General features: G+C 36.1%; 1 protein-coding gene across 2 annotated transcripts in view; it reads right to left on the reverse strand.

The window, feature by feature from the left end:
* The window catches only part of LOC106867809 (FERM, ARHGEF and pleckstrin domain-containing protein 2), a 343,165-nt gene that overhangs the window by 159,997 nt on the left and 158,076 nt on the right, over positions 1 to 25,092 (reverse strand). For both annotated transcript variants that reach the window (XM_089340665.1, XM_089340664.1), the window contains exon 3: positions 17,023 to 17,337. In XM_089340665.1, the coding sequence (XP_089196791.1) occupies positions 17,023 to 17,124 (102 nt within the window). In that variant the 5' untranslated portion in view covers positions 17,125 to 17,337. The remainder of the gene's footprint in view (positions 1 to 17,022; positions 17,338 to 25,092) is intronic.

Raw genomic sequence — 25,092 nt, forward strand, 5'->3', positions numbered from 1 at the left:
GTGTGTTTGTGTGTAGGAATGACTACATTTACTCTTGATGTGTCCTGTTTTATAAGAAGTTACAGAGCTTTATCTTAACGAGATTTCGCTACTATTTCTAGCAGAGAGGCACCTTCGTTAGTGGACGTCATTGCAGTTGATTAGTCTCAGGTCAATTCTGATTAAACAGACTTACGATCAAAGATGTTCCACCACAGTGAAACCCAACCCTTCTTTTACTCAGGCATAGTGTATATCGGACTACATTATCTAATGTGTCATCTCACGTTTAAGGTGAGTCAGATACTGCTGTTGTTTCTAACTCGTTGGTTTGGCCGCATAGGGGCCAACCAGAAGATGTAAGTTTGATTTTGCACCAGGCTCTGCTTGTCTTTCATTATCTTGATTAAAATATATTGTGAGTGATTGAAGCAGTGTGAGAGTGATGTGGGTGAGTGGGTAAGGGTGGGAAATGTAATTGAGTGAGTAAGCGAATGTGTGTGAAGGCACATGGCTCAGTGGTTAGAGCTTAGAATCATGAGGTTGTGAGTTCAATTCTTGGACTAGTTCTTGAGTAAGACACTTTATTTCATGTTGCTCTGGTTTAATCAGCTGTAGAAATGAGTTGCACTGCCCTGGTGCCAAGCTATATCAGCCCCTTTGCTTTTCCCTTGGATAACAACAGTGGTGTGGAGAGGGGTGGGCTGGTATGCATGGGCAACTGTTGGTCTTCCATAAACAACCTTGCCCAGACTTGTGCCTTGGAAGGGAACTTTCTAGGAGCAATCCCATGATCATACATTACTGCAGGGGGTCTTAGAGAAGTGTCTGTGTGTGTTTCAGAGAATGATGTTCCTGTAGTGATTGTTGTTGTTTACGAGCAGTTTAACCCAAAATTAAGTGTGACCAATGAGCCCATCCCATATTAAGATGATAAAGCGTGAGTTGAAGGAGAATTGTTTATTAAATCTAGCAGGTCAAGTAAAACCTCTCTACATAGGCTTAATGTAATAATGTTTTCACTCCCTACCAGCCAGTGGACATTGAAGAAATTGAGATGAAATGGCACCAAACAGTAACCGAAATCAAGATGAAGGTTCAACTTTGGAGGAATTTCCCACTGTTATCTTCAAGGGAAGTTGCAGTTGATTAAATCAATACAAAAACATAACGTATTTATTTTATTAGCCCTAGAAAAATGAAAGACAATACTGACTTTAGCAGAACTTGAACTCACTTGTTTCAGTCATTAGACTGTGGCCATGCTGGAGCAGCCCAACACTTGTTTTTACAAGTCTTATACTATCAGTCTCTTTTACTGAAATGCTACATTATGGGAATGTAAACACACCCACACCAATTCCCAAATGGCAGCGAGGGGTAAACAGAAGGGGACACACACACACATACATTCCATATTTTAATGAGTATAAGGAACCCATTTTTGTCAAAAATTAGATTAAAAAATATGGGAGCTTGTTATACACGGATAGTATTATAATCCCTCACAAATCCTTTTTTCCAAATTTTAAGCCCCAAAAATTAGGGGGTTCATTATACATTTAAAAAATACAGTATATATGATGGGCTTTTTTCAGCTTCTGCCTTCCAAATCCACTCACAAGGCTTTGGTTGGTCTTAGGCTGTAGTAGAAGACATTTGTCCAGAGTGCTATGCAGTGGGAACTGAACCTGGAACCATGCTGTTCAGGAGCAAACTTCTTACCCTACAGTCATACCTCTACATATATGACACATTCATGTATAAAGACAAACAATAACAGGTGAAGAGAATGTATTCATCTAAAAGGTTACATCTCCAATTTATTTGATGTAATCAGTAATTTCCTTTCAAATTTTGGCACAAGGCCAGCAATTTCAGGGGAGGGGTAAGTCAATTACATCAATCTTAGTGCTAAACTGGTACTTATTTGATCGACCCTAAATGGATGAAAGGCAAAGTTGACCTTGGTGGAATTTGAACTCAGAATGTAAAGACTGGTGAAATGCTGCTAAGTATTTTGCTCGGCATGCTAAAAAGTCCGCATGCTTACCACCTTAATCTAATCAAGTTATCTGGGGAAAATGCATGGCCTAGTGGTCAGGGTGTTGCACTCACAATAAGGTCACAGGTCGTAGTGGTTGGCATTAGGAAAGGCATCTAGCCATAGAAACCATGCCAAATCAGACTGGAGTCTGGTGCAGCTCCTCAGCTTACCACCAATGGTTAAACTGACCAACCCAGACCACCATGGACAATGAATGTTAAATGCTGATGATGATGATGATGAAACATCAAATGGCTATCAGGGTCCACCCAAGTAAAATAGGAATCAAAGGGGTCCATAGGCAGAAAATGGTTGAGAATCCCTGCTCTAACCCATCACTTTATCATTTCGACAGCATTTCAGGTGCATGCCTCCATGCACATGTATTTGTCTGCATGTATGTATACACACATGTATTTTAGTCAAAGTATATCTACCAAAAGCAATACTTATTTTCTTGAAGTCTTTTTAAATCCCTAAAACAGATTTCATATTTGAAAAAACAAATTAATTTTGCCTTTGTGTGTGTTTAGTTGTTTATTGTGTTTGTGGTTGGTTTATTTCAATAAGAAAAATTCAATATATTAAAGGAAAAGAAAATGTTTAATTTAAAAAGATAAAAAAAAATATGAATCAAGCTTCAACAGTGTTTCTCACCAATGTATGTGTGAGATTTTCTCCTTAATTAAATCTGTGAAATTCGTGACTTAATTAATATATAATTTCAACTTCACAACTTCTGTTGAGAAATCAAGGAGGAGGAGGAGGAGGAGGAAGAAGAAGATGGTAAAAAGAAAGAAAGAAAAACAAAATCTGTAGCAGGAAGAAACAAAATGTGGTAGCAGGAGGAGGAGGAGATTGAAGAAGAAGAAAAAAGAAGAACAGAAAATGAAGAATAAAACAAAGAAGAATGTGAAGAAGAGAAGAGAGTTAAAGTGAAGAAAAAAACAAAAGAAGAGAAAAAGGTGAACAAACAACAAATAAAGTAAAAATTATAAAAAAAGTAAATCCATGAGAAGAGAATTTCAATTATTTCCTTCCACAAAAAAAAAATTCTAATAATAATAATAATAATTTGTCCTTCCCCACCATTATTCAATGAAGAAACATCATTTAGTTGGTGCTGAGACCACCCAAAGAATAATGTTGTTGTTGTAGGTGGGGTGTTGGTGGAGGTAGTGGTGGTGCTGTGTGGCTGTCATTAACTAATATTGTTGGTGATATTTGGTGATAACACTAGCAAATATTTAATCAATAAATGGTTGTCAACTAATCGATCACAACTATCGATACCTCTCGTTTGCAACGTCATAGACCATCACAAACAAACTCTTTCACGAATAACATTCAAAAGATAAACAAATATAGGCACAGGCATGGCTATGTGGTAAGAAGCTTGCTTCTCAAGCACAAGATTCCGGGTTCAGTCTCACTGCATGGCACCTCGAGCAAATGTCTTCTGCTATAGCCTCAAGTAGGCCGAAGACTTGTGAGCGGATTTGGTAGACAGAAACTGAAAGAAGACCGTGATATGCGTGTGTGTGTGTGTGTGTGTGTGTGTGTGTGTGTTTGTCCCCCACCACCACTTGACAATGGGTGATGGTGTGTTTATGTTCCTCTAACTTAATGGTTTGGCAAAACAGATCAATAGAATAAATATGAGGCTTAAAGAAAAAATAAATAAGCACTGAGGTAGATTCATCTGGCTAAAAGTTTTTCAAGGAGGTGCCCCAGTATGGCCACAATCTAATGACTGAAAAACAAGTAGAAAGATAAAGAAATAAACAAAAACAAAAATCTACCCCCCCCCCCCCACCAACCTAAACAGCAAAACCTTGGAGTGAGGACATGATGTGTATGAATAGTTTGGGGCGGAGTGCAATCAGCAGATTTATTTGCCAAAAATGACAGAAGTAAGTAAACCTACAACTCTAATGGCACAGTCTTCAGCAATACAACAGTACTGATAATGAATCAGTAGTCACTGAGACAGCTAAAAATAGCTGCTAAATCTCTCTCAAATCACACCCTACTTCTGATGTATAAAGTGACACATTGGTTACAGTTGAAGTGCATTCAATTATAAAAACGTCAACTTGGTGAAGGCTGATCTTGGTTAAACCACAAAATATGGATGGACATACACACCCAGTTTTCACAAAACTCATTCATTCATTTGTTCATACATACATATATACATCCATCCATCCATACAATCATTTATTTGGGCACTTATCATAGAATATGACAGGCTATATGTTTAAAATAGGGCTGCAGCACCTCAGATCTCTGATCATGGGTCTGCTTGGCCTGGAATGATCTGAGATGGGCTTGGGCTATACAACAATGATAATTTATGAGGGTTAATTTCATAGGTGAACTTTTACTGGCTTATAAATGGACAATAACAACAAGAGCACTCAGAGAGTGTAAACCTCTGCCATGGCAACATCAGTGTCCTCTCAACGATTAGCTGGAGATGATTTTTAAAATAAGAATATTTGAAATAAACTCAACTGCTCTCACAAATAAGAATACTAAAAGTGAACCTGGCTGCTCTCGGCAGTGAAGTGAAAGCACGCTATAAAATTAAAACTACTGAATAATAATAATGCTGATAATGATGATGATAATTACCTATCCTGTTTGTACATCAGAAATTATGCTAGCATAATAACAACCAACATAAACTATGTTGCATAAACAAAAGTACCACAAAGCATGACAAATCAACCATAGGCCAGAATACAGCAATCTATAGAAAGACAAAGTCAAGGCTAATCAGCTAGATACTGTTATCATGGATCACCAGAAAAGGAAGTACTGACTTGTACCGACTCTTCTTTTCAAAAAAAAAAAAAATTAAAAATATAAAAATGGAGTAATTATTATCTAAATGTAAAGATCCAGAAATAGAGCCAACTGGAATGTTGGGTCTGAAAACAGAAAACAATCCTTATAATAATAATAGGTGCTTTGGGAGGTGATAGCCCAAAACCTCCAGGGCTTACAAATATACACAACAGAGAGAAAAACAACACTATTAGTTCTGTACACATATTACATGGAGTGCTTTTAATACAAGAAAAACACACAGAATCAAAACAAAATACTACACATGCACAAAAGCCGTGTGTCAGTTGTTCTGTGAAAGCATGCAATAAAAATAAGACTACTAGGAGGCTAAAAAAACAAAAAAAAAAACAAATAAAACCCAATAACAAAATTGATAACTGGAAAATAAGCTATAGCTGTTGTAATTTATTGTTATTTTAGATCTGAAATATTTCATAAGAAAAAAAAAATCAATCGTAATTCAATTTTATGACCTAGTCAGTTCCTACATAGAATTTTAACATCTTTCCTCTTTCTCCCTCTCACACACATATACACACATGCATTTAATACAAATCGACTTCTAAAAGTCAATTTATTGTATTCATTTCTATATTTTGTTTTCATTTTCTTTCAGATTCATCAACTCTAGATATAACAACAGCCACACACACACACACATAATTTTTTTTTATTTTTTTTAGTAATTCCGTTATAGGAAAATCTTTATTGACTTAAATATTAATATTTATTCATGCTAGCATGTTATGTATGTATGTATATACATATATGTTATATGTTATGTATATATATATGCATGCATTCATATATTTCCAAATGTTTTTTTCTAAGCATTCAAGTCGGTCACTGACAAAGTGACAAGGCTTTTGCCTTTGAACAAAAAGATGGTTCCAGAGATTTGAGAACGCCTAAGTAGATTAAAGCATGCATATACATGCATGTGTATGTGCTTGTTTGTGTGTGTGTATGCATGATTATTTGTGTGTGTATGTCTATATGTGTATGAGACTTGAAAGACAGGCACTGTGCAACTGTTCAGGGCCAACATGATATATTGAACGAATAACTTGCTAGTAATAATAATAATGATGATGATGATGATGATAATAATAACTATGTTGATGATGAAAATATCAATAATAACAACAACAACAATGATGATGATGATGATGAAGATAACAATGATGATAATAATAATAATAATAATAATAATAATAATAATAATAATAATAATAATAATAGTAATAGTAATCAAATGAATAACCAATCAACAAACAAAACAAACCAAAACAAAAAAGCTATAATTGCATATAGTTATAAAGTTATAGCAGTCACACATGGAAATGATGGACAGGTGGTTATTTCTACCTCAACCTTTCTCTTTTTTTTTTCTTTTTTTTTGAGTTTGCATTTTAAACCCTACTTGGAAAGATGAAGGGAATGTTGTTGTTGTTTTTTATGATGGAGTAAGGGGGTAAGGGGAGGAGGGGACAGAGAGAAGGAAAGGAAGAGGAAGTGAATGTAGAGAGGGTCTCAGGTAAAAGAACAGGAAAGAAATAACGAGTTGGAATAGGGAGGTGATAGTATGAATGTACCTAAGTACATGTAATGTTTATGTAGGTGTGTGTGTGTACTTATGTGTGTGCATGTGTGTATGTATGTGTAAGCATGTGATTTTGTATTTGCACATGGGTGCCTGTATACAGGTATGCATAGTATTTGTGCAGTGCGTATATGTGTATGCATACATGCACATGTGCATGCATCTGTGTGGGTGTGTGTGTGATTGTGTATTTGCACATGGGTGCTTGTATACAGGTATGCATAGTATTTGTGCAGTGCGTATATGTGTATGCATACATGCACATGTGCATGCATCTGTGTGGGTGTGATTGTGTATTTGCACATGGGTGCTTGTATACAGGCGTGCAGTATGTGTATACATATAGTGTTTGTGTGTGGTGTGTATGCATATACGTGTACATGCCTGTGCATGTACATGTTATTTTCCATTGCAGAATTCCAGCTGGTCCCACACAAACTGGCAAAGCTCTTTCCTATAAGTTAAATGTCAGCTCTTGCAAAAGTTTGTGGTTATGTGAAATGGCTACTGTGTGTATATATGTGTATGGATGTGTGTGGTTGTGTAATTATACTTGCACTCGTGTTGTGGGTGTGTGAGTCGTATTAGTACACAGGTGTATGTGCATTTCATTACTGTTTATGTGTGTGTGTGTGTTTATGTGCATATATTCCATATGTACATGTAATTGTGTGCATATTTCAGTGCATGAACCTCAAATGGAGAATCCCTGGAATGCATCATCATCATCATCGTTTAACGTCCGCTTTCCATGCTAGCATGGGTTGGACGATTTGACTGAGGACTGGTGAAACCAGATGGCTACATCAGGCTCTAATCTGATTTGGCAGAGTTTCTACAGCTGGATGCCCTTCCTAACGCCAACCACTCCGAGAGTGTAGTGGGTGCTTTTATGTGCCACCGGCACGAAGGCCAGTCAGGCGGTACTGACAACGGACACGCTCAAAATAGTGTATTTTACATGCCACCTGCACAGGAGCCATACATGTAGATATGTACATATCGATACTATTATGTTAAATTTGGCCAAATGAATTTTTTTCAATACTTTTCTTGCAATAGCTGGTTGTCTTGGTTAAACTATCGTATCTCCAACTGCTTCAGGTGCCAAAATATCAAAAATTCTCAAAGTATAGTACAACGGTTTTGCTATGGAATGGTGAAACTATTTTTTTCGTTTTCTGAAAAATCAACGTTTTGGACTTATGACACTTTTGCATTATAGTAACAGTATATATATGCATGTATATAAGTAGCATATTAGCAGAGTTAACAGAGCATCAGATAAAGTGCTTTGTGGTATTTAATCTGGCTCTGAGCTCTAAATTCCAAAGAGATTGATAGAATAAGTTACTAGACTTTAAAAAAAAAAAAAAGTACTGAGGTTGATTTGTTTAACTAAACCCTTCATAGCAGAGCCCCTGTATGGCTACAGTCCAATGACTGAAGCAAGCAAAAGAATATACATGATAGCCTTTGGGCAGTTTTTGCTGCCTAAATTCACTCAGAAGGCATTGGTCAGCCTGAAACTGTAGTACAAGACACATACCTGAAAACAACACTGGATTAACGATTTAGTAAAATAAGCAATGCTTAGAACATCAAGGGAGCAGAGCACTACAGAAATAGTAAATGGTTTATGGCACAAAAGAAATCCTTTTAAATTTGCTAAAATAATATTAGGGATGCCTTATCTCTACTAAGTACAGAAGTGGATGTGTTACGTAAGATTAAATTTGAGGGTTTGATCAAAGACATTGCAATTAAAAAAAAAGTAGGAGAAAACTTTTCAAATATAAATAAAGTGGAAGTATACAAAAATAAACATTATTTTTCTTTAAACTTGCTAAAATATTCAAAGTGGTTTATATGATCGGAAATGTAATTTCAAAGTGCTCATGGTGTCATAGTGAGGATCTGATCAAAGACTTTGCAATTAAAAAAGGTAAGAGAAAATTTTTCAAATAAAAATAAAGTGGAAGTATACAAAAACAAACAAAAAAAAAAATTTATTTTACTGTTAGTTTTGTTTCATTTTAGAAAATAAAAATATATTTTACGGTTTATATTTTGAATTACATGTAAATGGGGGCACCAAAATCTTTTAAGTGCTTAGGGCCTCAATGGGTCTTAACCCTTTAAGGTCAGCTGTGGCTTATTGATACAACATGCTTTCTTCTGCAGAGGACAGGTGTAGCTTATTAACACACTGCTAACTTGTGAAGAAGACGGGTGTGGTATATAAGCCACATTTGTGTTATAAGCTATTTGACCGATTATCCTCTTGTATTTCCCCCCACCCTTTTTTTTGAATGCCGCACAAAAAGACTTGCTATTTATACTCAACCTTAAAGGGTTAATTTGGCCATGCCTGTGGAGCCATGCAGTGTAACCAAACTGAGAACCATATGGTTACACCGCAAACTTTATGAACCACTCAGCCAAACCTTCACCAACAAACTGGGTTAATATTGTAGGGAAGGATATTAAATCCTAGTTCAAAGTATTTAATATATATTTAAACCATTTTATATATTTACTTATAAAAGATGTATGGAAGGACAAAGAGTAGGTAAATATATGAAAAAGCTGAATCAAATTAATTAATAAAATAATTAATATCATATAGTCATTAATAAATTACTGGTAGGCTTGGTGTAGTTTGGGTTAGGGTAGTAATAATAAAATAAAGATTTAGATTAAGTTAAAAACCACATGAAAGAATAAAGGCTTATTAAGAAATCTTATTTTAAGAAAACAAAGAGATTCTGAAGATATTAGTAAAAGGAAGCTATTTAGAAATAATTAAATTAATTGAACAAAATACTTAAGAGAGAGTTAATTAGTCGGGATAAATATGGTTGGTTAAAAAGTATCAAAGGAATTTAGACATGAAATAGCTGTGTAGACGGTTACCTAAGAGAATGAAAGGTAGAGAGAAAGAGGTATAACAGAATTACAAAGATTGGAAAAAAAAAAATCAAATTTTAAATTAACAGGTATTTCGATGCTTTGATCTTTGAGAAGGTTAAGTAAATAAATAAATAAATAAATGATAATCATAATAATATAGAAAAGGTATAAGCTTAACGATAAACATAACGATGAGAGGAAAGATATTAAATTGATAAAATCGAGTATAAATATATATATATATATATATATATATATATATACATACACACACATATATACACATACATACACACACACACATATATATATATATATATATATACACACATATATAACATGGAATGTATGTTTCCACTTCATGTATTTGTATATGTGTATACACTTGTGTGTGTGTTTATAAGTATGTACATTTATGCATATATACAATAGTGTATGTATATGTTTGAGTATACATGCTTGTGGCATTAGTACGTGTCTATATTCAGGTATGTTTCTATGAAAGAAGGTACAGTGTATGTGTGTGTATGTGAGAAGAGAGAAGGCACATACACATGTGAGCATGTGTATATGTGTGGCGATAAAATGCCACAGCAACCCATCTTTCTCTCTCACCAAGTTGCTGCTTCTCTCTTCTGACTGACATTAAAAGAAAATCAATGGAACAGGAAGAGAAATAAAGAGAGAAAAGCTTGAAGATGGAGAGGCAGTGGAGATGATGATAGTGATGATGATAATGATGGCGATGATGATAACAGTGGTGGTGATGATGGTGATGATGATAATGGTGGTGGTGGTGGTGATGAAGATGATGAGATGGTGATGAAACTGTTAGTGACTGTATGTAATAAAGAATGTCTGTGCAAGTATTATAAGTGTATGTATGTGTATGCATGTGTGTGTGTGTGTGTGTGTGAGCACGTGTACTTGTACATGTGCATTTGGGTGTTTGGTTGTATGTGTACAAGTATCTGTATAGGGCATGTAATTGTGTTTATATATCTATATGTGCATGGGTATTGGTACATGTGTATAGGTATCTGCATATGTGTATCTAAATATGGGTGTGCATGTTTATAAGATTGTGCATTCATATGCTTTTATCTATGTGTATGTATCTCTCTCTCTCATATATATATATATATATGTGCATTTATGGATACCTATATATGTGCAAGTGTGGGCATGTATGTATATTAATGTATAAGTATGTAGTATGTGCATATACATATATATGCACATATACAGATACCTCTCTCTCTCTATATATATATATATATATATATATGCACATATACAGATACCTATATATATATATATATATATATATATATATATATATATATATATATATATAGGTATCTGTATATGTGCATATATATATATATATAGAGAGAGAGGTGTCTGTATATGTGCATATATATGTATATGCACATACTACATACTTATACATTAATATACATACATGCCCACACTTGCACATATATAGGTATCCATAAATGCACATATACAGATACCTCTCTCTCTCTCTCTCTCTCTCTCTATATATATATATGTATATATATATATATATATATATATATATATATATACATATATATATATATATATACATATATATATATATATATACATATATATATATATATATACATATATATATATATATATATATATATATATATATATATATACATACATACATATACATACATACATACATACACACACACACACACACACACATACACGTTTGTAGAGAGCTCCATTACTGCTATCATTTGGAAATCAATCTCCACTCAATATAGATATTAATAACAAAAACAGGAACAGAAGCCACAAAAGGTGCAACTGATAGGAGGATGTGATACCCGAGTTGGCACACACACACACACACACACACACACACACACACACAAAGACAATAATAAAGGAACCACTACACCAGTGTTTCTCAACCACTTTTTAATTATAGACCCCCCTCTGATACCTATTTTACTCAGTAGACCCTTCAAGCTATTCAATGTTTAAAAGGTCAGATTATATTTTGAGAATTAAATGTTAGAAATTGCATTAAAAATTTGTTGTTCAAATATCTTGTGTTTTGTAGAAGTATAACCAATGTATTTCAATTAAATTTTCACAATGAAATCTTACATGGACCTCCAAGGGCCATATGGACCCTTGATGAGAATCACTGCACATAGTTGCTCAGCCCTTGGTCAGCAGCTTTGACTGAGTAAAATCTATGATCATAGACAGTCTAACCATGCCACTCCAGTTGTTCAGTTTCAGCTAGTTTATATACCAAGCTCTCGTTATCCAATAGAGATTTCATTTTTTTAAAATATGACAAGGTATATTTAGAGGGAGATTTGGCTGCTATTTTTAGCAAGGACAAGCAAAAATTCCCTCAATGACATGCCTCTGCTTGGTCGTTCTTCTGGCTACAAACATTGGCTAAAAATCTCTCTAAAAACACAACCTAAGATCTTTAAGAAAAAGAAGGACATTTTGGATAATGTAATCCTAAATACGCTAATGTAGTTGCAGGTAGGCACAGGAGTGGCTGTGTGGTAAGTAGCTTGCTTACCAACTGCATGGTTCCGGGTTCATTCCCACTGCATGGCACCTTGGGCAAGTGTCTTCTACTATAGCCTCGGGCCGACCAAAGCCTTGTGAGTGGATTTGGTAGACAGAAACTGAAAGAAGCCCTTCGTATATATGTATATATATATATATATATATGTATGTATATATATATATATATGTATGTATGTGTATGTGTTTGTGTGTCTGTGTTTGTCTCCCAACATCGCTTGACAACTGATGCTAGTGTGTCTACGTCCCCATAACTTAGCGGTTCAGCAAAAGAGACCGATAGAATAAGCACTAGGCTTACAAAGAATAAGTCCTGGGGTCAATCTGCTCGACTAAAGGTGGTGCTCCAGCATGGCCACAGTCAAATGACTGAAACAAGTAAAAGAGAGTAAAGAGTAGGTCTGAAAAGTTATGTTGGGCACGGCTGGCACAAGTTTGATCATAGATCTATACAATTAAGGCTGACTTGGGGCTAAGCATCAACAACAGTATCACACATATTTGTGTCTTCTTCATTTGTATGACCACCCTGTGCTTAAGAGGACTGGTTTGTATTCTCTAGTGAAAATCCCAAATCAAGTACAGACTGTTTGTTAACTCTTTAGTATTTAAACTGGCCATATCTAGCCTAAATATCTGTTTTACGTTCAAACCAACCAGATCCTGCCTCTCACACCCACCCTACAATGTTACTCTAAAAATAAGCAATCACATCATTGAAATCTCAAAGCTATGAGATAAGACATGATTAATTGAAAGCAGTATGAATAAGTATTACATTTGACAGAGTAATCCAAATATTAAAGGGTTAAGGAAGTCACCAAGGGTCAATTTGGTGATCCCATGGAGTAGGAAAGAATTAGATTTATATTGCAACATCATCACACAACAACGGGCCTCCCCTCCTCTTTCTATCAGTTCCATCCTTCTGGTTAGGTTGGGAAACAGTTATCCAGGATTAGAAACTGAAAGTCAAAGAGGGAGCTGCTATGTGGTCACATGATCTACTAGAACTAGCAGGCAAATCTCCTTCCCTCCCCACTCCAAAAATATGGAAGGACATAATGTAATCCAGGACAAAAGCTGATTATAGATAATCAAATTAAAAAAAAAAAATGAAAATCTTACATGCCTAATATTATATCCCCTTTTCTTATACATAAATAAATATACATGTGTGTATGCAGGTAACTCTTGACATAAACACCAACACTAGTTGTCAAATGATGGTGGGAAACAAACACAGAGACACACACACATCTACACACACACACACACACACACACACATATATACATACATACACACACACACACACACACACACATATATATATATATACATACATACACACACACACACAATGGGCTTCTTTCAGTTTCCATCTACCAAATTCACTCACAAGGCTTTGGTCAGCCTGAGGCTACAGTAGAAGACTAGCCTACGGAGCCATGCAGTCAGACTGAACCTGGAGCCATGTAGTTGGGAAGCAAGCTTCTTACCACACAGCCAATATGTATGATTATATAATACCAAGTGGCAAAAAATGCCGTCATAGATCCATTACACTGTTGAAAGAGAGCAGAGATATACTAAACCTTTTCTCAGTCAAGCCATGCCCACAATATTTATTTATGTTGCCCTTGGTTACACAATATCAATGAAATAAACCACCCATCAAAAATTTGATAACCAAGTAAACATTTACTTTTAATTATAAATAGTGTGACTGTGAGAAACTCCTGGTCAATATGGTAACAGCTTTTCTTTAAACTATACAAATGTAACGATGGTTCGTTAGAGATTTTGTATGGCCTACTTTGTTCATCAGTGGAGTAGATTATAAATGATAAGGTCATAAATATATAACAAAACACATTGATGCCTTAGAAAAACGGTTCTCAACCAGGGTTCATATGGCCTTTGAGGGTCCACATAAGATTTTTTCTTGTAAAAATTTACATGCAATAAATTACTTATTGCTTATAAATACATAAAATATTTACTAAAATACATAAAATATTTTTTATTTCTTTTTTATACAGTTCCTAATAATATTTACTTGTACAAAACAGCAAGATGTTTTTTTATATACAGTGAATGGCTATGGGGGTCCAGTAGAGTAAAATAGGGATCAAAGGGGACCCTAAGCAAAAATGATTGAGAACCTCTACCATACAACAATATTATCAAATGTAACAATGATGAAAGAGAGAGAAAGTATGTGTGTGTGTGTGTGTGTGTGTGTGTTTTCCTTCTATTGTTACACCTCCTCTTAGTTCACTAATCTCATTCTTATCCTTCAGCTACCATCTTGCCTCAGTTTTTCCCTCTACCTCACTCTCACCAGTTTCTCTTCTTTCCATTTCTCTTTCCTTCTCCCTCTCACACAGATTTTTCTCTCCTACTTCTTCCTGCCTACATATAAAGCTCTCAGTGTCTTGTGTTTTCCATCAGTTGCAGCCAGTTTCTCAAACAGAACATATAAAACCTTGCTTTCATTTTTTAATTTTTTTATTTCCCTTCTGTCATCTTAACCCTGAAGAAGGGATCTGTCCAAAATATCAGATACAACACACCCCATGGCAATTTCACTGTACTCTTTCTGTCACTTTTTCTATATACATATATACATACACCTGTTTGTTGTCTAGACACCTGCCTTCGTCTTTTGTTTTTTTTTTTTGTAAATTCCAACTATACACACACACACACACACACCATATTTGCTCATGTATAAATTGCACTATTTTGCATTTGATTTTAACTGAAACATCTTGGACATGACATAACTGAGGCAAAGTTAAAACTAAGACGGGGAAAAGTTTTGTAACAAGATATAACAATCAGTGATGCAATTTATACATGAATAAATACAATATATATATATATGTATTTTAAATGGTTATTGTTACACTTCCTAGATGCAGTTGTCCCTCATCATTCTTGTGTTCTTTTGCTGGTTCACTCATTGGATTAGAAAAATGAGACAGAGTGTTGTGTTCACAATAATACAGTCATGAAATTCAATTTCTGAAATTGGGCAGCATGTTATCTCCTTGAGCAAGGCACTTCATTTGTTTTTGTTCCAAGCTACTCAGCAGCTGAACTGATTCCCACCTCTCTCCCTCTCTAGCTGTCACATCGCAAATGTTCAGCTGAGTCAATGTCATCTATATCTGCTCACAACTACGTTGGTTCCTAATGCAATTTACAAAAGACATGACACATGCTGCCAAGTCACACTCTCTCACAAGTGGCAGCTGTAGATTTCTTTTAGTATTTTTCTGTTTCAACATTTAGCAAAATGGTGGCAGTCACATTGTTTGGCTTAATGACTTTTTTGTTACGTGCTTCTCATTAATTTTTTCCTTAAAATCTCATAGATCTGCCAGTTTCTAACACTAATTATGTTTTGGAGACTTCTATTACGTAAAACATTTAATCACCAATAGTCACGTGCCACCAACATACTTCAAACTCTGGCTCACAGCTAATTTGTCACCTTACTCTACTTTTTCTACTTCTACTACAACGGTCTATGCTCCATGGGGTTGGTTAGTAACATACTTATTTCTTTACTTCTTTATTGCCCACAAGAGGCTAAACATAGAGGGGACAAACAAGGACAGACAAAGGGATTAAGTCGATTACATCGACCCCAATGCGTAACTGGTAATTTATTTATCGACCCTGAAAGGATGAAAGGCAAAGTCGACCTCGGCGGAATTTGAACTCAGAACGTAACGGCAGACGAAATACTGCTAAGCATTTCACCCGGCGTGCTAACGTTTCTGCCAGCTCACCGCCTTAGTTAGTAACATACTACCATGCCACCACCTTCTCCAACTCCATCCAACACACTTCTTGTCTCCATTCATTTTTATCACCCCAACCCATACAGTATTTTGACCACTGTCATACCACCAAACTTGGTGTTTTCAGCTGATCTACATTAAAATCTTCCATCAAAATTTCATGTTAACTTATGTTCCAGAAACCAGCTTAATAATGACAGTTATTCTACCAAATTCTTCTTTATTTTTGAAATTAAACAAAAGAAAGCAGTGTATTTTAGTAGAATTATGGTAACAAATGAGTTAAAATAATCTAAATTAAAACCTTCTTCTATCAAAGTTTCACATTAATTTATGTTCCAAACAACTGCTTAATAATAATAGTAATGTTTTTGTTTTCTTTTTCTTTCTTTTGCTTGTTTCAGTCATTAGACTGCAGCCATGCTGGGGCACCACTTTCAGGGATTTTAGTCAAACAAATCAAACTTGCAACTTATTTTTCTAAAGCCTAGTATTTATTCTATCAGTCTCTTTTACTGAACTGCTAAGTTATGGGTACATAAACACACCACCACTGGTTGTTAAGTGGTAGTGGGGGACAAACACTGATGAAAACACACACATATATACACACAGATGGGCTTCTTTCAGTTTCTTATTTCTTTATTGCCAACAAGGGGCTAAACATAGTGGGCACAAACAAGGACAAAGGGATTAAGTCGATTGCATCAACCCCAGTGCATAACTGGTACTTAATTTATCGACCCTGAAAAGATGAAAGGCAAAGTTGACCTCGGCAGAATTTGAACTCAGAACGTAACAGCAGACGAAATATTGCTAAGCATTTCGCCCGGCGTGCTAATGTTTCTGCTTCTTTCAGTTTCTGTCTATCAAATCCACTCACAAGGCTTTGGTCAACTTGAGGTTACAGCAGAAGACACTTGCCCAAGGTGTTACACAGTGGGACTGAACCTGGAACAATTTGGTTGGGAAGCAAGCTTCTCACCACAGCCGTACCTGCACTTACTAAATTCTTCATTATTTCCAAATTCAATTGAAGCAAAGGCAATATATTTCAACAGAAATATGGTAGCAAAAGGAGTTACAGAAAAACTTTCACTCTCAGAAATTTAAAAAAATAAAATCAGAGATGGGGGAGGAGAAAAGATTTTTTAAATGGGGGCGGGGGGTTTAAACTAAGAAATAACAAAGAATTGGTAATTTACCTGTACTTGGAATATATGTTGAGTGTCATCAAGCATTTTAACTCGAAGGTTGATTAGTTTACCCTTACGAGGGGATTTTGGTGAAATAGTATCTGCTGCCATTGTAGAATCTGTTAATTACTCTTTTATCTCTTTCTTTCTTTCTATCCTTTTTGTTCTTGTTTTCTTTTCTTCTTCTTCAGTGAAATGACTTCTATTTTATTTTTTTTTTTTTTTTGATAATTTATTTTCTTCCCCCTTTTCTTTCCAATTCCGTCTGGATAACTTTTACTAAGGAAATTTCATTTTCTTCTTTTTTTTAATACCTTGAGAGCCCTGCAAAAAGGAAAAAAAAAAAAATTATTAGCAAAAGTAAAAAAAAAAATCTTAAAACAAAAATAAAAAACAAAAAAAATGAAACAGTTTCATAGACAGAAATGAAGTTCAACAATCCTATTGTTTCATTGTTGTCATTTAATGTCTACTTTTCCATGTTTGCAGGGGTCAGACCAGATTTGCTGAGTCAGATTTTCTACAGCCAGATGCTCTTCCTCTCACCAACTCTTACCTGTTTCCAAGCAAGGTAGTATTTACCCATGGTAAGACAAGTTTTACATGGAAAACTAGAAATCAACATCCTCACTTGTATGACAGTGCTCATTGACAACCATTACATGTCAAAAGAAGGGTGCACAGACTCATGCACACACACACGACAGGCTTCTTTCAGTTTCCATCTCTCAAACCCACTCGCATGGCTTTAGTCGGTTCAGGGCTACAGTAGAAGATACTTGACCAAGATGCTGCATAGCAGGACTCAAGCTAAGACATCACAGTTAGGAAGCAAGCTCTTTAACTATGCAACCAGCCCGTGCTTATGCCATTTGTATTTCCTACGCTGCATTACTACCAATTTGAAAATGGTTTTGTGGCATCTTACCTCTGCCTTCCTCTGAGTGGATTTGGTAAACAGAAACTGAAAGAAGAGGCTTATCATGTATGTGTGAATTTATCTGAGTGTGTACATATACATAAATGTGTCTATATGTGTGTATGTGTATGTATGCACATGTGCATGTCTCTGTGTTAGTTTACATTTATTGTTCTCCAAAAATTGCAAACTACAAGCGGTGTTGTTGTTGCCATTCCCCTGTCACCAAACAGCCTGCTGGAGTTGTGCCTTTAAAGATATGTGAAATAAGAGATTCCTTATTTGAAAAACATGTGTTAGCAACAGGAAGAGCATCTGGCTGTAAAACAATGCCTGAACGATATATTCATCTAATCTATGCAAGCTGGGGAAAAATGTATGTTAAATACGAGAGAATGAACATATGTATGTACATATTTATTTATTTATGGGTTTCAGCCAAGTGGCTGCAGTCATGCTGGAGTACCACACACAAAATAAAAATTGTGCCAGAAAAGTGTGACATACAACCAAAAGGTGGAGACACAGTAGGAATGTTCCATACACCACTTTTTTGTTTAGTATGGTTTGACAAACTATTATAACATGAGATAAGCTAGTGTGAAGAATCTGTACAGTCATACTGAAAAAGGGAACAGAGAAAGTCTAACTGGTATTTTATGCTTTATATAACGTACATGTTTCATTAAGCTGACTGCCATTATTACGTAATCCAGCTGGCCCCATCACATAACACAATATAGTTTGTTCACTTCATCTGTATTATCAGCAAAAATACACACACACACACACACATGAAATATTTGTTTTGCTTGGGCACAAGTTACCCCTTTATTAAAGTGTCAACTGAATCAGCAATAAATTTTTATTCTAAAATGCAGGTAAGAGATTCCCAATACTTAGCTTATGGTTAAAACAGTTTACAATGAAATATTCTGCTGACCAAAAGCCCAATAAAAATGGATTTCAACTCACAAATGATGTGCAGGCAATATCAAGGCCTTAACCATGTAGCCACTATTAGCTTCATGTCTACTATCAAGTAAATGTGCCCCTGAATATTTAGCTTTAACCCTTTCAATGGCATACATCTAATGAAATACACTACTTATGTGATACAGTTCTATATTTAAGAGATGAGGAATTATGTACATCATTTACACTATTTACATTATTTATATTTGACGGATATTTGTCCTCATCTTGTTTGTTGTTAACACAACGTTTCAGCTGATACACCCTCCAGCCTTCATCAGGTGGCTTGGGGAAATTTTGAACCTGGGTTCTCATTCCTAAGGTATTTTTTGATGTTATTATTATTATTATTAGTAAAGTCACTGCCTGGAATTGAACTCGGAATTTTGGGGTTAGGAGCACGGGCTACTGACCCCAAGATTCTGAGTTCGATTCCAGGTAGTGACCTTAATAATAATAACAACATCAAAAAATACCTTAGGAATGAGCACCCAGGTTCAAAATTTCCCCCAAGACACCTGATGAAGGCTGGAGGGTATATCAGCCGAAACGTTGTGTTAACAACAAACAAGATGAGGACAAATATCCATCAAATATAAATAATGTAAATAGTGTAAATAATGTACTAGTTATGTGGTTCAATAATGTTTGAAAATAACACATTAACTGCCACATGTATCACTGGTGGTACATTGCAAACTTCAAACAACTGCCATATACACCACCTGTGGTATATTTTTGTAATTTGAGAAAATATTTTATTCTGTATCTTTGACATGGTTTTGAGGATATCTGAATAATATGGAATAGTGAATATTAAAATCTAATTATGAAATATTGCAAAAATGCAAAATAATTATATTTCCTTGTAATTAAACAGTATACCGTGTGACTGGGTGAAATATGTGGCGTCACTGTAAGTTCCAATAAAATGTTGTGGCAGTTGATGTGATAAAAATTAGAATTTAATAAAATAATTTTTTCCTTAATTGATATATTAAGTTAGTGTTTGAAACCTAACTTAATAAAAGATATATATATATATATAAAATTCCTGATTTATTATTTGTCCTCAATAGTTGAAGGTCGCTGTGTAGAAGTTACTCAAAGAATAGATAAGGTTAAAACTATGTTTATAAGAATGTGGCTCTTCCTCCTCCCCCTTTCACCTAGCACCAGTCTTGGGGGTTCTGAAAATGTCAGAGGCACTACCATTCTCCCTTTAACTGTCTAAAACCATTAAATCTTTCAATACCAACTGGTTTGAATCCACCTCTAGACATAAGAAACAGAACCCCACTTTTTGATTTTTGAAATATTCATACTGAAATTAAAACCTTCACCTTAAAAGACCTAAAATTGAGGCTAATCATGCTCTATAGAGCGAAAACTTGGACAATGTAGTGAACAAGGGAGAAGAAGATAGATGTATTCGAGAGGTGTATCTTTCATGGGTGGGGCAGAATAAGCTGGTAAAACAAAACCAAACAAAATAACAAATGCCACAATACTAGAAAAGCTGAAAGTCCAAAGATACCTACTGTCAAGAAACAAGTTCACAACGTTATATTTTGGACATATAAGGCACCATAGGTCATTGTCCAAGTCCAGCCTGAGTGGAAACGAAGAAGGGAAGAGAGCAAGAGACTGTCAAGGACATTTGTGGAATGACGGCATCAAAAAATAGACCAAAAACAAGAACAGCATAACTCAGAGGGGAATGGAGAGTTTGGACAAGAAGGGTAGTTGGTTGATGGCAGATGATATAAAATTATGATGGAAGGTTTTAGTTTTAATATGAATATTTCAAAGACCAAAAAGGATGGGTTTGTTTCTTATGTCTAGAAGTAGATTCAAACAGTATTGAAAGGTTTAAATGGTTTTAGACAGTTAAAGGGGGAATGGTAGTGCCTCTGACATTTGCAGAGCCTCCAAGACTAATGCTAGGTGAAAGGGAGAGGAGAAATAACCATATTTCTGTGGTTGTTAGAAGTGGAAGTAATACATCGAGATATCAAGGAATCTATGAACAAAAGAGAAACCTGAAGCCCAATTCTTGTAACAAAGAAGGCTTTGCTAAAAGTAGTGGTGGTGGTGGTGGTGGTGGTGGTAGTGATGATGGGAGAATGGTGATGATGGTGGTGACAGTAGTGGTGGTGGTGGTGATAGTTAACCCTGGTTAAGAATCAGATTTACCATTACCAATATATATATATATGTTATTGATCCCTGCAAGAATGATGAAGAATACAAAGTGACCTTCATCACAGCGGAATACTATCCCATAATGCTATTGATTCTCTCTGCATCTTGTCTGCCAGTAATCCATAAATAATCTTCCTCTACATCCTGACCAACCAGACTAGCATTAGAAACAGTCTTGATAATGACTTTTTATTAATTATATTTACCAATAACTCGTTATCTACAAGATTGCATTACAACACAAATAACAGCAAGCACAAGTCAACCAAAGAGCTTCTACACGCACCCTTGATTTGCTAGAAATAGCAATCATATGCTCGAAAAATCATATCTATTATCCTAAAAGAAAAAGACAAATCCTCTCTGGAAAGACAGGAGGGTCATGGTTAGAATGTCTTTGATTATAAATTTGCTCAGCCAGGGTGGATCTTTGGTTGAACATACAGCACGAGTTAACCAAAATCTGCCTTAAACAAGATTCCTGTTGTCTTATAGCAAAAAAAGATGAGCACATTAGTTAAAATAGTCCTAGATATATTTAAGCGGATGGCATGGATGGTTATGATAGGAATACCTTCAGTCATGGTTGACCCAGGGTTAAACATTAACATCATCAACCTCAACAAGAGTAAAAACAGAATTCCAAGCAGGAAAATCACACCAACATTTTTACAGCTTAGGTTTGCTATTTCCATACTGGGGTACATGCACATACAGAAACACACACACACACACACACACACACACACGTATATATATATATACACATACATACATACATATATATATAAATGCACATTATATATATATAGATATATATATGTGATGGCACCTGTGCCCAGCGTCGCCTTTCTGGCACTTGTGCCCGTGGCATGTGTAAGGACCTTCAAGTGAGATCGTTGCCAGTGCCCCTGGACTGGCTCTTGTGCGGGTGGCACATAAAATACACCATTTTGAGCATGGCCGGTGCCAGTACTGCCTGACTGCCCTTCGTGCCAGTGGCACATAAAAGCACCCACTATACTCTCTGAGTGGTTGGCGTTAGGAAGGGCATCCAGCTGTAGAAACTCTGCCAGTTCAGATTGGAGCCTGGTGTAGCCATCCGGTTCACCAGTCCTCAGTCAAATCGTCCAACCCATGCTAGCATGGAAAGCGGACGTTAAATGATGATGATGATATATATATGTATGTATGTATTTATATATATATACATATATACATACACACACAATCATATACATGCATGTGCACACACTCATGTATAAGGGGGTGCTGAAAAGTTCCTGGCTTTAAGGGTATCATGAAAGGCCTGGTTGGAGGCCCAACCTTCCAAGTTCTTTTACAAGGCTTAGAAAAACTGAAGGATCATTGCTATAACTGTGTGAACCAGAGAGGGGAATATATTCAATAAAATCATAATTAACTGTATTTTCCTCCTGTATTTTCTTTTACCCAAAGCTCGGAACTTTTCAGCACTCACTTGCATATACACAAACACACACACAAATTCACACAAACACACATAAATGTGCTTTCAGATCTGTTTCTCTCACTCTCTTCCCCACCAGACACACACACAAACACACACACATACACCCTGCAGCACGTGAGCCAAGTGTAATAGAGAAGGTATCAAAATCTGATATTAAAGATAGAATAAAGTATGGGAATGCAGGCTTGAGTAAGGATTAGGGAAGAACAAGGTGGAGGAGGGCATGAAGAAAAGAGAGTGATAGTATATGAGAGAGGGAACAAACGAGAGTGTGAGAGACAGGTGTGTGAGAGTGCATATGTGTGCGAGTGGGGCAAAGAATAGACATTGTAACAAAAGACAACCAACCTACCAACCAACCAGCCAGCCAACAATCAGCTCTAGATTTAGGTTAAATTCATGTATCTATCCTGAGACACACATAGACCCACACACATACACGCATGTATGTTTTGGTCACCCCCAAGGCTATAGTAGAAGTCACTTGCCCATAGTGGCATGTAGCAGGAGTGAACCCAGAACCATGTGGTTGGGAAGCAAGTTCTTTACTTGCCTGGAAAACTAATAGGGTTTTTTTTCTATTTTTTTATTCTTTTTTTTTTTTCAAATACAGACACACACACGCACGCACACACACACACACACACACAGCATGGTTGTGTGGTTAAGAAACTCCTTTTGAAACACAAGGTTCCATGTTTGGTCCCTGCTATGTAGCACTTTTGGGTCAACGTCTTCTGTTATAGCCTCAGGCTGACCAATGCCTTGTGTGTGAATTTGGAAGATGGAAACTGTGTGGAAGCCTGTTGTGTATGTATGTGTGTGCCTATGTGTATGTCTTTCTGTTTTGCCACCCTCCCCCAACCACGTGACCACCAGTTCTCTTTTGTTTACATCCTTCAAAATTGGGGGTTTCAGTAAAAAGAGACAAAAAGAACAAGTAGCAGACTAACAAAGTAAGTACTGGGTGCTTCCCAACCATATGATTCTGGGTTCAATCCCACTGCATGGCATCTTGGGTGTCTTCTACTATAGCCTTGGGTTGACCAAAGTCTTGTGAATAGATTTGATAGATGGAAACTGAAAGAAGCATATTGTGTGTGTACATATATATATATATATATATATATATATATATACACACACAAAAACAAACTAACATCTGTTTTTCTATAAGTGTCACAATGTGTATTGTATGATACAAATAAGATGGTAAAACTTGTCAACAACCAGCCGTGTGTGTGTGTGTGTGTGTACCTCACTACCATTTAACAACCAGCGTTGGTGTGTATGTCCCTATAACTTAGTTCGGCAAAAGGGACCAATAGAATAAGTATGAGGCTTAAAAGAAAAAAAAAAGGACTAGGATTGATTCATTTGACTAAAATTTCTTCAAGGTGATGCTCCAGCATGGTCACAGCCGAATGACTTAAACATTTAAAAAGAGAAGATAAAAGCAGAGCCCCAACACCCATACACATAGAGGATGGGCTTCCACACAGTTTCCATTTACCAAACTCACTCACAAGGCATCGGTTGGCTCAGAGTTATAAGACATCTGCTCAAAGTGCTATTTACTGGAACTGAACCCAGAACCATAGGATTGCAAAAGAAGCTTCTTAACCACACGACCATGCCTGGGTTTCATTTTTGTTAGGTCCTTTTTTTTCTTTTGCTCTTGATGATTTGGCTCAACTTGTAAAGGTATATGTAAATCTACACACACACACACACACACACACACACATATATGCATATTCAAGGCTCTGATGAAGCTATGAGGTGTTACTCAGGCACTCAACTATGAGTTCACTGCATCTCGTCACAGAAACAGCTGTAAGCTAATGAACTTCAAAAGATAATCGTTTATTCCTTTGTCATCTCATTTTTTTGCATACATACATATATATCTGTGGTGATGGCACATGGCTGAGTGGTTAGGGTGTTGCACTCATGATCACAAGATCATGCTTTCAATTTCTGGACTGGGTGGTGCATTGTGTTCTTGAGCAAAACACTTCATTTCCCGTTGCTCTGCAATCACTCCAACACCTGTTGTGTGGCACACCACACACCTGTTCAGGTAACATTGATTTGATGGAGAGAATGAGCTGATGTATAGCGTTTTACATTTTTTACTGGTTTCAGTCATTAGACTGTGGCCATGCTGGGGCGTCCCCTTAAAGCAATTTTAGTCAAACAAATTGACCCCTGTACTTATTTTCTTTAAGCCTGGTATTTATTCTATAAGACCCTTTTACCTAACCGTAAAGTTGTCAAGTAATGGTAGGGGACAAACAGACACAAAAGCGCACACACACACACGATAGGTTTCCTTCAGTTTCTATCAACCAAATCCACTCCAAGGCCTTGATTGACCCGAGGCTCTAGTAGAAGACACTTTCCCACACAATGGGACTGAACCTGGAGCCATGAAGCTGGGAAACAAGCTTCTTACCACACAGCCACTTCTACACCTCTCTCTCTC

The sequence above is a fragment of the Octopus bimaculoides genome, chromosome 23 (assembly GCF_046866305.1).
Source record: "Octopus bimaculoides isolate indiv1 chromosome 23, ASM4686630v1, whole genome shotgun sequence".
NCBI lineage: Eukaryota > Metazoa > Mollusca > Cephalopoda > Octopoda > Octopodidae > Octopus > Octopus bimaculoides.